The sequence below is a fragment of the Oryzias latipes genome, chromosome 5 (genome assembly GCF_053564925.1).
Source record: "Oryzias latipes strain Hd-rR chromosome 5, Olatipes_Hd-rR_3.1".
Classification (NCBI taxonomy): Eukaryota; Metazoa; Chordata; class Actinopteri; order Beloniformes; family Adrianichthyidae; genus Oryzias; species Oryzias latipes.
Window position 1 is genome coordinate 32,743,334 of NC_136241.1, and position 14,309 is coordinate 32,757,642.

At 46.7% G+C, this 14,309-nt stretch overlaps 1 protein-coding gene across 7 annotated transcripts in view; it reads left to right on the top strand.

The window, feature by feature from the left end:
• The window catches only part of dlgap4b (discs, large (Drosophila) homolog-associated protein 4b), a 151,792-nt gene that overhangs the window by 98,309 nt on the left and 39,174 nt on the right, over window positions 1-14,309 (top strand). For all 7 annotated transcript variants that reach the window (XM_020703568.3, XM_020703571.3, XM_020703570.3 and 4 more), the window contains one exon: window positions 12,991-14,243. In XM_020703568.3, coding sequence (XP_020559227.2) covers window positions 13,056-14,243 — 1,188 coding nt within the window. In that variant the 5' untranslated portion in view covers window positions 12,991-13,055. The remainder of the gene's footprint in view (window positions 1-12,990; window positions 14,244-14,309) is intronic.

Consider the following 14,309-nt stretch of genomic DNA (forward strand, 5'->3'; position numbering starts at 1 on the left):
TGTTACTGCAAATATTTTTATTCGATTTTGTTTCCTTCAGAATTTCTGCTAAATAGATTTCGTGTTAGTTCCTCTTTCCTTAGTTTTGTTATAATACAAATATTTCTGTGAACCTCAGCTGTAAATGTGTTAAGAGTGGAAATGCTTTGAGGGTGCACTTAAAAAAAAAAATCTCATCACGAGAATTTCCACATGCATATTTCTAACATCTTCACACTCATTTACAGTTTCACACCTCTGTGTGGGTTTAACACATAGCTCAGACAGTATAGTGACACAAATCTCCTCTTCCTTACTCCTATCTCTGCGAAAACCATCGATGTAGCCCCTTTTTTTTCCATCCGTCACCCTGCTTTCCTCGTTTGCTGTCTATCTCTACTTTATTGTATTTATTACCTCATCCCAAGTGGACAGTTTACAACACTTTTACTCATCTTTACAACTTCTCCCTCTTTGAGATTTATTTCATTTCCACTGCTGTCAAAGCCCCACACCTTTCTCCCCATAGCTTTTTCTTCACTTCCTGCTTCCTCACGTCTGTTTGGAAGCGTTCATCTATCATGTAACACACCAAAGCCAGCACACACACACACACACTGATGCAGAGCCACCCGCCCGCCTGCCCACCCTCTGCTTTCCAGGGCAGAGCTGTAAGCCTGTGGAGCAGATGGGCTCAGGACTGTCTGAGCTCCACTTTGCTCTGGACATTGTCGCTCAGACGAAAGGTTGACGTCCTTTGCAGAGTTTCTCGTCTAAATCTGGACATTGACAAATGGAAACTGGCAACTGCTCGACAATCTGGCTACTCGCAGATCACAATCAAGACAATACAGAAGCATTTTAATGCAGAGTTTAGGATTTTAAATAACTGCGTTCAGAAAAACTCCTCATGTGGAAAATGCTAAGGACACAAGGACCTTCATTTGGAAAGTTCTAATGCCAAAATATGCTAAATTATTTTTCTTCAAAACGATTTGGAGATTTTTTAAGTTTTCATCTCAGTTTTTATTCTTTGAAGATGAGAGGAACGTGCAAAAGCAGTTCGCATATTGAATGGCCTTAAAAAATGCATTCACAGCGGTCACTGAAAGTATTAATTTGTCTTTGATGTTTTGAATCTTTCATCCTTATGAGGGAAATTCCTGCCCCTCTCTACTTTATGAATTTGCTTCAGTTAATTGAAATGTTTATGAATCTGTCACAGCTCTCTTTTTGTCCCACAGCATTTAAATCATTTGGAGGTCTGAGAGTTGGGCAACTGCAGCCTGTCAGACACTTCAAACTAAACTCTGCGTGTTGTACACATACATTTGGGATTTTGCGGTACTTTGGTAAACAGGAGGAGATGTTTGACTAAAAAACCGAAAAATGCCCAGGTACACTAAACCAATCCAACATGGGGCCAAACATCTCTAATTGCATGTAAAAAAGAAAAGTAAAAAAAAGCTTTTTTTCTTAGCAGGAAAAAGATCATGGATTTGGCACAAGGGTTTTAAGATCCACTCCGATGAAAATGCTGTTTTTAACATGTTCCTGTGGGCATTTTTCCAATGATGGAAGACAAATTAATTCAAAATTAGATTTCTGAGTATTTCTTTATTCAAATCATTGTGAATCAGGAGTAGATGAAAAAAATGCAGTTGAACTTGTGACAGTATAAAACAACACAAGGTGGGCTACAAACTCTGTGCGCCGCTCCATTCCGATGCATCCGCTTGCAGACAAATAGATCCACGTACGTCTTTGTTTTGCTCATCCGAGCTGGAATCTGGCTCCAAACTTTACGACTGGATAGCTCCAAAATTTCTCTCCAATTTTGTTGCACTGGTAATGTTGGGATGGGGTTGTAAGGGGCTGTAAGCTAGCAGGTGAAAGTGTAACGCCGGGGTTCCGCGGCAACTGTCCCACCCACAACCCAGAGGTGAATTTCTAATGAAGTCCTGCCGCTCTGCAGAAAATATGTCTTAAAAAACTACAGAGGCTTTTTGATTTTTTCTAAGAATTGCATAATCATAAGTAAAAGACCACTGGGAACAATTTGAACATAGAAAGAATATATAGTTAGAGAGGGACTTTAATGACTGCAAAGTGGAAGATTATGTTCTCAGGGACTTTCTTTCCCAGAGACAAAAGGTTGACTTTCCAGAATCAGGGGTTGATTGGAAAAGTCACTGCAATCCTTCACTGGTGAATACGCAGCAGCTATTGCCACTTTAAAGCTGCTGTGTCCTCAGCTGAACGCTGCAGACCAGCCGTTTTGCCACTCGTCTGTAAACACTTCATCAAATGCATTTCATCAGCTGCATCAGGCTGCTATTTACCCTCTTAATTCCTGTGGAAACAGTCAAGCTCCACTTTAATGTTCAATCAAGAAACCATCTGATGAGGAAACCCTGAGAAGAAGAAAACAATGAATTACAACTTTTTATTTTATAATCAAATATGGATGGATACATCCAAAAAACATGGCAAGTAAAGAAAAAGAAAAATTTAAAAGTTTATTTTCTATATAGACAATTTAAAACAATGAAAGCCAAATATTTGTTTCTTTCTTTCTTTGTGTTTTTCTTTTTTTTAAATATCTGCAAAGTCGGTTCAGCACCTCTGAAATTCAGTCAGTCTTCACCGAGAAGTTTGCGAGCTTTAGCTATAAATGAGGTTCCTTGTAAATAATTGACTGTTCTTTTTTGGGAACCTCATATAGGGTACAGGCAGCCAATCTACTTTGAGAATGTCGCCATCTTCTGGAAATGGCTGCAAACTGTCTGCAGCTCTGAGCAAAGAGATTCTACTGAAAGAGAAAAAGATCTTCACTGCCTTTACAGAAAAACAAAATTGTTCATGCAGCCAAAAGAAATTTCAGGATTAATCTGATTTAAGTCATCAAAAGTATTTTTTTGACATTCTCGAAGGGAGAATGTCTCATTGCCAGTGTTGCAAATTATTGACTGCAGTTTCAATGATTTTAAATGTAATAATAGGTTTCTAAAAGAAAGCATAAAACAACAAGTAATTAATAATTATGACCAGGCTTCTTTTTTTAGTTGAACAGTCAGTCTACAATAATTAAGGGTTATTCAAAATGTATTTAATGGCCTGTTTTACCAAAGTTAAAGAAAGTCATTTAAGAGCAATAAACAGAGTTTGCTGCTGAATTTCTTAAAAGCAGAATCAAATTTAATGTTAAACCCCACTATTTTTGTTTTTTGATTAATGAGACTTTTTGTTTTTCTCATGTACGTTCTCCAAGATTTTCTGGATAAACATCAGGGCTTAATCTTAGATTTTACATTCTCCCATTTTGCACTTCAAATGTGATCAAATTTAGCTGAATCATTTTTAAATATTATTAATTTTCTATGACGTGGCAAATATCACATTCATTACATTAAATGGAGAGGCAGCAAACCCTCCTTTCCATGTTTTATGCATGACCTCGAAATAAAAACCATGCAAACCTGAAAGAACTGCCAAAATAATCTTTTAACAAATCTCTTTTTGATTTTTGTTTTAGTTTGCTCTTTTTTTATGTGTTCTTCTTTTATCCTGCCTCAGTATTTTCAGGGTTTTTGGTCATCAGTAGATGACTGTGTCTTTTGTGTTCAATGACGGAAAAGAATTAGCAGGAATGTCGGCCCACCCCCCTTTTTTCACATAGCAGAAGCAGATGTCTCCCCAGTTTGCAGAGTAGAGAGGTGTCATCACAATACACTTCAAACAGAGTGCCAAATGCACAAACTGCATTAATGAACGTCGTATGGAGTGCAATCTCAGATCCACTAAACCGAATTTTAAAATTCCGACGTAGCTCCAGTGTTTAATTCATTTATTGAGAAGATTTAAACGGACACATTTTCAGTGCACATTTTATTTTGAATCCCCTTATATGTTATATATCACTTTAGATGCATTTCTTTTTTTAATGTGCGTCATGCCTGCACACTGTTTTCTCATTTGTGTCAGTCTACAATTAACACAAACAAAGTTTGACTGACATTGAGCTCTGCTAATCAGACAAGGTCGCCTCCACCAGAGCTATCACTGTCATTTTGTGCCGTACTGGTTGACACATTGAAGGAGGCACGCCGAGCTTAGCTGAGTGGCGTGTCACGACACGATAGGAGGCAGTTAGTTAATGTTGTGTGAAGGGATTTGCAGGATTTGACCCCATCAGCAGAGACGCCGTTCAGAAAGTTAATGACGAATGAAACCCAGCCACCGGCTTTCTAACAATGGTGGAATAACTGGTGGTTCTTTTTGTCTTTGATGAGATTCTTTGGAATGCAAAAAATGGCACGGACCCTGAAAACTTTCATTATGGTTTTACTGTTGTGGCAGGCAGAGGGCCACTTGATTGAGATCACCTGGCACACCAGCTGCTTCATTAGCAGAGGGCTGATAAAAGCCTGTCAGTAGAGCTTCAGGCAGAGACCTGCTGCTTCCAGGTGGAAGGTGCAGCAGCCTTTGGCTGTGTGTAGGGCCCTAACCATAGCTGGGTAGGTTTGTGCTTTGTTCACCTCCAAGTTGCTGCCGCACCATTCTTATTGTTATCACTGTGTAGATCGCAGGCAGTGTTTGGCCGCTCATGCAACTCCTGTGCAGAGTCCTCTTGAGCTGCGGGAGCAGGTATGTGTGTGTGTGTGTGTGTGTGTGTTATGTTATACTTGGTTATTTGTGTTAATTTACACTTATTTTGTAGGTGCCGCTGTTTTGGTTTCCATTGTTTGTTTCATCCCTGCTCTGCCCAACCTGGTGCACCGTGGTCCAAGAGCGGTGCCACGGCCGGCATTTTTGGGGATCGTGTGTGTGTGCTCCATACAGAGTGTCAGTGACTGCTGTCCATCCACGCACTGGCGAGCGGTGTGACACAGCAGGATTAACAGCTATTGGAGCGAGTCCCCCCTTCTGGCCTTCCATCGCCCCAGGCACAACCAGGCCCAGTGTCCCACCACCTAGGACTGGCGTCGGCTACGGCCACTGGATGCAAGGGGTGTGGCATTGAGCCGGGTGCACTGCAACAGAGCACACAGCTGGGTGCAGCTGACTTGTGGGCTGGTTTAATGACTCTTTTGGGTATCTTTTAGAATAGGAATTTTAACAATTTCAAATAAAGGTTGTCTATTTCTTTAAAAGCACAGTCTCGGTTTCCTGTGTCGGAGAGTCCTGTGCTTTTGGTTTTAGTTTTCTGCTGGCGGCATTCACCGGGGAAACCATAATGCCACAGAAATCTTGGCGCTGTGAGCAGGATCTCCGACTTTAACAGGAGACTGAGACGTGTATTCAGTTTTGTGTGAACTTGTTTTTTTCTCTTTTTCAAAACAGCGGCACCTGTGTTCTTGCAGCCATGGAGGGTGAAATGCAGGAGTTGCGAAAGCTGGTGGCTCAGCTTCGTGCTGACAATGAGGACCTCCGTAAACGGCAGGATCCCGGTCCTAGTTCCGCGACAGCTTCTGGGCAAGGGGGGCCTGGTCCTTTAACGGAGAGGCTTGTTTTGGTCCCACGAGACCGGAAATGCCCTATGTTTAGTGGTGGGTCTGGAATGGTGTTGGAAGAGTGGCTGGAGGAGGTCCAAGCATGCATGAGAGCCCGTCATTTAGCGGTAGCTGACCAGGCTTTCTTTCTGTATGATCACCTGGAGGGCGAGGCGCGAGACGAAGTTAAATATCGGTCGAGCCAAGAGCGTTCCGACCCCTCAAATTATTGCTGTGCTCACAGAATTGTATGGCTGTAACGAGTCATACGTGGTAGCACAGGAAGCCTTTTTTTCCCGGAAGCAGCGTGAGGATGAGTCTCTCCAACAGTTTTCTTTGGCTCTTCTTAGTTTAATGGACAGAGTGCAACAAAGTGCCCCTCCTGGAGTGGTGGATGCTAAAGCGCTTCTCCGAGCTCAGTTTACCGAGCATGTCACTGATGGTGCCTTGAGGCGACATTTAAAACAATTTATTCGCCACAAGCCAGATGCCATCTTACTCGACGTGAGAGCAGAAGCACTTAGGTGGGAGCGTGAAGGTCTGCCTGCAGGGCAACAGCATCAGGCTCTTCCTTCACTGGGGTTTCAATATTCTGTGCGGGGGCATGTTAAAGAGTCCCCAGAGCCTCCCCAGAATTTGGAGATGAAGGAATTGAGGGAGCTCCTGCAGCATCAGCAGGAGCAAATCAACAAGCTTTCGGAAACGATCGCTCAGTTACATCATCAACCACAGACTCAGAGTGGTCCTTCTCCCCAGCCTGTAATTTGTAGACGCTGCCGGCAACCTGGGCATTATGCACGTGAGTGTGATGGAGCCCGCGCACCCCGACCCCTTCCGTGGCAGTCCAAAAAGCCAGGCATGCCGGGAAACTAGCACCCCCTGGACTGCCGAGCCAAAGGCCAGGTGGGGTTGACTCTGGCTCACATTCCGTTTTTGATGAAGCTCCATCTAACCTAATCGCCACTTGTCCTCATGTTGTTGTAGGAATGAGTGGAGTCCAAGTCCCATGTTTGTTGGACACGGGGTCAATGGTGTCAACACTGACGGAAAGCTTTTTTCGTAAGCACTTTGAGCCGTGGGGCCACAAAAGCCTTCAAATGTGCCACTGGTTGCAGCTTAAAGCTGCTAACGGTTTAGCCATTCCATATATCGGCTACCTTGAGTTGAGCGTTGAGCTCTGTGGGAAGGTGATACCCGGTTGTGGGGTACTTGTCATTAAAGACTCCCCTGGTGCAACTAACTTGGCACCAGGGATTGTGGGGATGAACATTCTCCGCAAGTGCCGCGCAGAGCTGTTTGGGGAGCATGGATCGGCCTGGTTCCACGTGGACCCAGTGTCTCAGGCCCCAGCACCCCTTCAGCAGGCACTTCAGTTATGCCATTCTGCCACTGAAACAGCCTCAACTGTGGTGTCAGGGCGTGCCAAGGTCCGTGGATCTCATGCATGTTTTATTCCAGGGGGGCACATGAAACTGGTCGCTGTAACGTGCCCCGACCAGTTTAGTCATAAAACTGTTCTATTTCAGCCTGTCGGCCAGGGACTGCCTGCAGGTTTGATTGCATCATCCGCCTTGGTTCAGGTGAGGCGAAGTACAGCGTATGTACCACTCTTGAATGTTGGCACTGTTGATGTTTGGCTCAACCCCCGTACAATTGTGGGTCTGTTGTGCGATGTTAGTATTGTGAGCCTGCCAGCAGGGATTACTGAGGTGCCCAGGCCAGCGGCTACAGTTAACATCCAGGCTGCCTCTGATGTCATCTTGGAGCAGATCGATGCACTGCCGTTGGAGACGCTACCTGCGGAGGATCGAGGGAAAGCTCAGGCCCTCCTCCAGAAATATGCCAACGTCTTTGCTGCACATGAGGGTGACCTTGGTTGCACCACCCTCATGACTCATGAAATCCCCTTGTTGGATGATGCCCCTGTTAGGCAAAGGCACCGGCGGATCCCACCATCTGAGTACGAGGCGGTTAAAGACCATATCAATCAGCTGCTAGCATCCGGGGTGATCCGGGAGAGCAACAGTCCTTATGCTTCGCCTATTGTCCTGGCCCGCAAAAAGGATGGCAGCTTGAGGATGTGTGTGGATTACCGCCAACTTAACAGTAAGACCCGAAGGGATGCTTTTCCTCTCCCTCGCATTGATGAATCACTGGATGCATTATCTGGGGCTCGGTGGTTCACTACATTAGATCTAGCCAGCGGGTACAATCAGGTCCCGGTGACGGAAGGTGACCGGGCTAAGACGGCCTTCTGTATACCGTTTGGGTTGTTTGAGTGGAACCGGATGCCATTCGGTCTTTGTAATGCCCCAGGCACTTTCCAGCGGTTGATGCAGAGAATTTTCGGAGACCAGCAGTGCCAGTCTGTTTTGCTGTATCTAGATGACATTGTGGTTTTTTCATCAACCATAGATGAACATCTGGAACGGCTGGAGTTGGTGTTGGGCCGGTTGCAGCAGGAGAAGCTCCGGGTGAAGCTTCCAAAGTGTGCCTTTTTCCAGCAGGAAGTCCGGTATTTGGGACATGTCATCTCTGATCAGGGTGTTTCAACTGATCCCCATAAGATTGAGGCTGTTGCTGGTTGGCAACCTCCCAGTACAGTCTCAGAGCTAAGAACATTTCTGGGGTTTGCCAGCTACTACCGCCGGTTCGTAGAGGGGTTTGCCCGGTTGGCAGCGCCATTACATCGGCTTGTGGGCGAACTGGATGGAACCAAATCCAGAAGGCGAAAAGCATCTAGCCTGCAGGGTCATTGGACCACTGAGTGCCAGCAGAATTTTGATGCTCTGAAGCAGAAATTGACATCAGCGCCAGTCTTGGCCTATGCTGACTTCACACTACCCTTTATTTTGGAAGTGGATGCCAGTCATAATGGCCTTGGTGCAGTTTTGTCCCAGGAGCAGGGTGGCAGTGTGCGGCCCATTGCCTATGCCAGTAGGGGACTAAAAGCTACAGAGCGTAACATGCAAAACTACAGCTCTATGAAGCTGGAGTTCTTGGCTCTTAAATGGGCCATGACAGAGAAGTTCCGTGAATACCTATTGGGACATCATTGCGTGGTATTCACCGATAACAACCCGCTGAGTTATTTGTCTACAGCAAAGCTGGGAGCGATGGAGCAGCGTTGGGTGGCACAGTTGGCGGCGTTCGATTATGAGATAAAGTATCGCTCTGGTAGAGTCAACCGGAATGCGGACGCCCTGTCACGACATCCCAATCATAGCTCAGCAGAGGTTGGCAACATGGCACCTGGTTCTTCATTACCTAGAGACCTACAGCAGGTTCAGGTACAGCCAGTACTTGCCCACTGTGAGATGGAACAGTTGATGCCTGTGTTCCCACAGCGAACTACTGCAGAGGTTCAGGACCTGCAGGTTTCCGATCCCGTGTTGGCAAGCGTTCTCCCTTTCTGGCGAGACCAACGGTATCCCAACTACTCAGAGCGTGAGGGTCTGTCTAAGGTGGCCCTTACCCTGCTGCGGCAATGGAAAAATCTTGCAGAGGTTGATGGTTTGGTCTACCGCAGGGTCCTCATGCCAGATAGTGGGCAGGAGGTTTTCCAGTTGTTGCTGCCAGAAATATTGATCCCGGAGGTTTTGGAACAGGTTCACCAGCATCATGGTCACCAGGGCATTGAACGGACATTAGCATTATTAAGAGCTCGGTGCTACTGGCCAGGTATGTCAAAAGATGTAGCTCATTGGTGTCAGGCCTGTGAGAGGTGTCAGTTGGCCAAGGATAACAGCCGTTCACATTCTGCTCCCTTGGGACACCTTATAGCATCTAGGCCGAATGAGTTGGTGGCCATGGATTTTACCATCCTGGAGCCTTCACGGACCGGAGTTGAGAATGTGCTGGTTTTAACTGATGTCTTCAGCAAGTACACGGTTGCCATCCCTACCAGAGACCAGCGAGCAGCCACAGTTGCCAAGGTTCTTGTCGCAGAGTGGTTCTCAAAGTTTGGTGTTCCAGCACGGCTTCATTCTGATCAGGGGCGCAGCTTTGAGAGCCAGCTGATTCAGCAACTCTGTGGGCTCTATGGCATCGAGAAGTCGAGGACCACCCCGTATCACCCTGCCGGTAATGGGCAATGTGAGCGGTTTAACAGAACGTTGCACAATCTCCTTAGAGCCTTGCCGGTAACACGCAAGAGAGATTGGCACTCCTGTCTGCCACAGGTGACATTCTGTTATAATACCACGCCGCATCAAACAACTGGTGAGTCTCCATTCTTTTTGATGTTTGGTCAGCAACCCAGGCTCCCCATTGACTTTATGTTGGGACAGGTTAAGGAACCTGTCAACGGGACCATCCATGAGTGGGTGGAAGAACATCAAGCGCGCCTGCGTGTGGCATTCGATGTGGCCAAAGACCGGTTGGCTGAAGCAGCTGCTCGTAGGAAGCGGAACCATGACAAGCATGTCCAGGAGGCTCCTCTGGACGAGGGTCAGTTAGTTCTCCTACGTGATTACAGTGTACGTGGTCGTAGGAAAATCCAAGATCTTTGGAGCTCCACCATTTACAAGGTCTTGAAAACTCCGGGTGCTGGGCAAGTGGTGTATACTATCGCCCCACAGCATGATCCTTCAAAGATCAAGAGAGTTCACCGTACTCTCTTGAAAGCATTTTTGGGGGCTCAGAGGCAAATTTTTTTGCCTAGGTCTCCACCCCCCCCTCAAGTGCTTGTTGACCCTGATGACTCGGCAGATGAGGACTTGTTTTTGCAGCTTGAGGACCCTGGCAGACCTGTTGGATTTGGCAACGGGCCGTCAGTTAGCCGAGAAGGTGCCACCAAATCACAGGCAGGTCCGTCCCGGGTGGAGGCGGTGTCCCCATGTCCCTCTGGTGCAGATGGTGTTCAGCAGGTGGTACGGAGGACGACTCGGTCTACAGCAGGGTACCACTCTAACATCCACCGTTTGCCAAGAGCTGCAGGTGGGCGGAATGCTGGGGATATGAAGCAAAACGCCAACGTGTCAGCTTTATTTCGGCCTTGGTCGTGATCGTCGGGGCGCCGATACAAAACGGGGGGGCTGGTGTGGCAGGCAGAGGGCCACTTGATTGAGATCACCTGGCACACCAGCTGCTTCATTAGCAGAGGGCTGATAAAAGCCTGTCAGTAGAGCTTCAGGCAGAGACCTGCTGCTTCCAGGTGGAAGGTGCAGCAGCCTTTGGCTGTGTGTAGGGCCCTAACCATAGCTGGGTAGGTTTGTGCTTTGTTCACCTCCAAGTTGCTGCCGCACCATTCTTATTGTTATCACTGTGTAGATCGCAGGCAGTGTTTGGCCGCTCATGCAACTCCTGTGCAGAGTCCTCTTGAGCTGCGGGAGCAGGTATGTGTGTGTGTGTGTGTGTGTTATGTTATACTTGGTTATTTGTGTTAATTTACACTTATTTTGTAGGTGCCGCTGTTTTGGTTTCCATTGTTTGTTTCATCCCTGCTCTGCCCAACCTGGTGCACCGTGGTCCAAGAGCGGTGCCACGGCCGGCATTTTTGGGGATCGTGTGTGTGTGCTCCATACAGAGTGTCAGTGACTGCTGTCCATCCACGCACTGGCGAGCGGTGTGACACAGCAGGATTAACAGCTATTGGAGCGAGTCCCCCCTTCTGGCCTTCCATCGCCCCAGGCACAACCAGGCCCAGTGTCCCACCACCTAGGACTGGCGTCGGCTACGGCCACTGGATGCAAGGGGTGTGGCATTGAGCCGGGTGCACTGCAACAGAGCACACAGCTGGGTGCAGCTGACTTGTGGGCTGGTTTAATGACTCTTTTGGGTATCTTTTAGAATAGGAATTTTAACAATTTCAAATAAAGGTTGTCTATTTCTTTAAAAGCACAGTCTCGGTTTCCTGTGTCGGAGAGTCCTGTGCTTTTGGTTTTAGTTTTCTGCTGGCGGCATTCACCGGGGAAACCATAATGCCAATGTAACATGAACACCAAGTCAACTGTGAATGAAGTGTGTCACAGTCTAGGGGTGGCTCTTGGTCACAGGAGGGACCCAAGACGCTGGGGCAGGTTTCTCAGTACCTTAAACATCAAACCTTCAAAATTCTGTTTTTATAATTGTTCATAAACATTTCTGAGCACCTGCAGGGCAATACTTAAAATTATCCAATGTAGATGACGCCCCAAAGTGATTAGACAATTTAAAACTTCTTTTGGATACCCCCACCACATGCGTTTTTTGAGCCCCCATTAGATGTTTGCTTGGCGGGACTTTACTATTACAGTTTTTAAAGAGGTCCAAGTGGGTTAACAACTAAATTTTCCTATGAAGAGAAATTAATCCAAGTCTTTAAAGACAAAACAATGAGGCTATTGTTGATGAAGAAAAATATTGTTACGACCCAGCCAGTACGTCACTTTAGCGGGAAAGCAAAAGCCAAGCTACTATTGTAGTGGCTTCATTGGGGAGCTATCCGAGCCCCATACACCAGACAACCCCGGACAATCTCAGAGAGAAGAAATAGGCAGAGAAACAGTCTCCTTTTCGGCATCAACGCCCATTTATTCGAACATCTCACAGACAGCCAAACAGCACGGAGGTCACTTCTGCTTCCAGCCCTCCCACTCATGGTTTTCACCCATGAATCCCCACTTCCCATGAGTCTTAGGGGCTGAAGGTGGGGCTAACCCCCAGGTCGCTACAATATTTGTTAAAGAAATGTGTTTTATTGTAGGAAAGAAAAAAGTATCTTTTGTGGACCTTTTAGAGATTGAATAAAACTACTGACCTGATGTCACATGACTTGTTTGATCAAAGCCGTGTTAAAGGTAAAGAACAACCCTCACATCCTGGCCAGACAGGCATTGCGACAGCTTGATCAAAAAGACTAGAGGTTTTACTCGCCAACGTGTGTCGCCCATCACCAACCGCCCCAATTCTCTTCACTCACCATCATTTTTGGATGGTTACTGCTGCCGGGGATATCTCCTGGATTGGAGGAGAAGAGAAGAAGCTATGAAAAAATGGAAGACGAGAAAAACAAATGATGCTGCTTGGAGGCAGTGCCCTTTTAGACCGAAAGACAAGGAAAAAAAAAACATTTTGTATCTTCAATGTTTGTTGGTTCACAGGAAAATGTGAACCAAACCAAATGTTTACAATGATAAATGCCCCCCTGACCTTTTTTTCCTGAATGTGATTAAACATGAATGTGACAAAAAGGAGGGATTTGTTGTCCCGCTGCTGCACTTTGCATAAATACGGAGAAGTGTCTGTTGGCAATTGTTCTCTCACTCATAATGTATTCCCTGGCCCACTAGCTACAGCGTGTCCTTGTTCTACATGCTGCTGTTGTCATTCATTTCCAACATCTTGGTACAGAAGCTTGCTGAACACGGCAGTGGAAATATTTCTTTACAATCCTGTTTGCTTTGCTTCTCCATGGCTATTTTTAAGTTTTACACACATTGGCAGTGGCTTTTGTGCAGTTGATCTAAATCTGTATGTGTTTAAATGGGATTTAGCATCACTATAACCAGATTTGCTTTTTTCTTTTCTTTCTTTTCAGGACTTTCCTTTTGACATCGCTCTTTGGAATGGAGGTCTCCTAGATCGTTGGACCTCCATTGCATCATGAAAGGACTGGGGACCAATCGTAACAGACACCTATCTGACTCCTGTGACCCCTCTTCTGGGCATTCGGAAGCCTTCTACACAGAAAAGACCAGCACACTGCCACGCAGTCCATACCTCCTAAGTCCCACAATGGATCATTATGGCTCCATGGATCCTCACTTTTACCCCTCAACCAACCCTGGATCCCTTCCAGCAGATTGCATGCTGCCCCTCAACAACCAGCTGTCCAACAGCAGCACATTTCCCAGGATTCACTACAATTCCTATGACCAGTCCGATTTCTCTCCCCCTGGTGATAGCATTGGGGGGATAAGTACTGGTACAATGGGGCCATCCATGTCCATGGGCATGACTCCTGGTATGGGCATGGCAGGGCTAGGTGGAAGAATGCCCATGATTACAAGTGGCTCAGCAACAATATCTCATCATATGACCAAGAATCAGATGCCACCTCACCTATTGGAGTTTGAAAAGCAGCTGCCTGGGGGGCATGATGGATTTAGCACTTTGCAGTTTCATCGAACGTCTGCTGCCGCTGCTGCCAAGCAGAGAACGGACAGCCCTGGTCGGATCCGCTACATGCTCCATTCAGTGCAGAAACTTTTTGCAAAGTCTCAGTCAATGGAGACTCACAACATGAAAGGAAATGTCAACGGACGATCTACTGGCAGCGGCGGGGGCTCATCAGGCACTGAGGATGGAGGGAGGCATCAACGCAGGTCAAAAAGTAAAGACCGTGGAAGTGGAACTAAATCGGAGGCAACAGCCAAGCGCCGACCACGATCCAACATGTCAGGTTATTGGAGCTCAGACGATCTGGACAGCAGTGACTTGAGCAGTTACCATAACACCATGGGCATGATGACTCAGGGGCGTCCAACTGGTCACGACACCCAAGTTGGACAAACTAGATACGTGCACAGTGGCTACAACACCATCAGTTCCTCCAAAAGCACCAACGACATGAAGTATCCGGCCCTTCCTGCATCTGGAGGACGAGCTGGAACAGCTGACATGTTGATGAATGATGGTGACTACATGAAAGGAGGATCTTGGTCCACTCTGACTATGGGTCAACCGAGACAGGTGATCCAGAAGGGCTCGGCCACACTGGATAGGTCGATGCTCAAGTCCAAGTCCTGCCAACAAGACCTCACTTGCAACTACCTGCAGGTTGGACGAAGGGTAAGGTTGTCTTGAGATGATTAAAGATTCCAGTCACGATTTCAATGTGTGCCCCATGTGATTTAA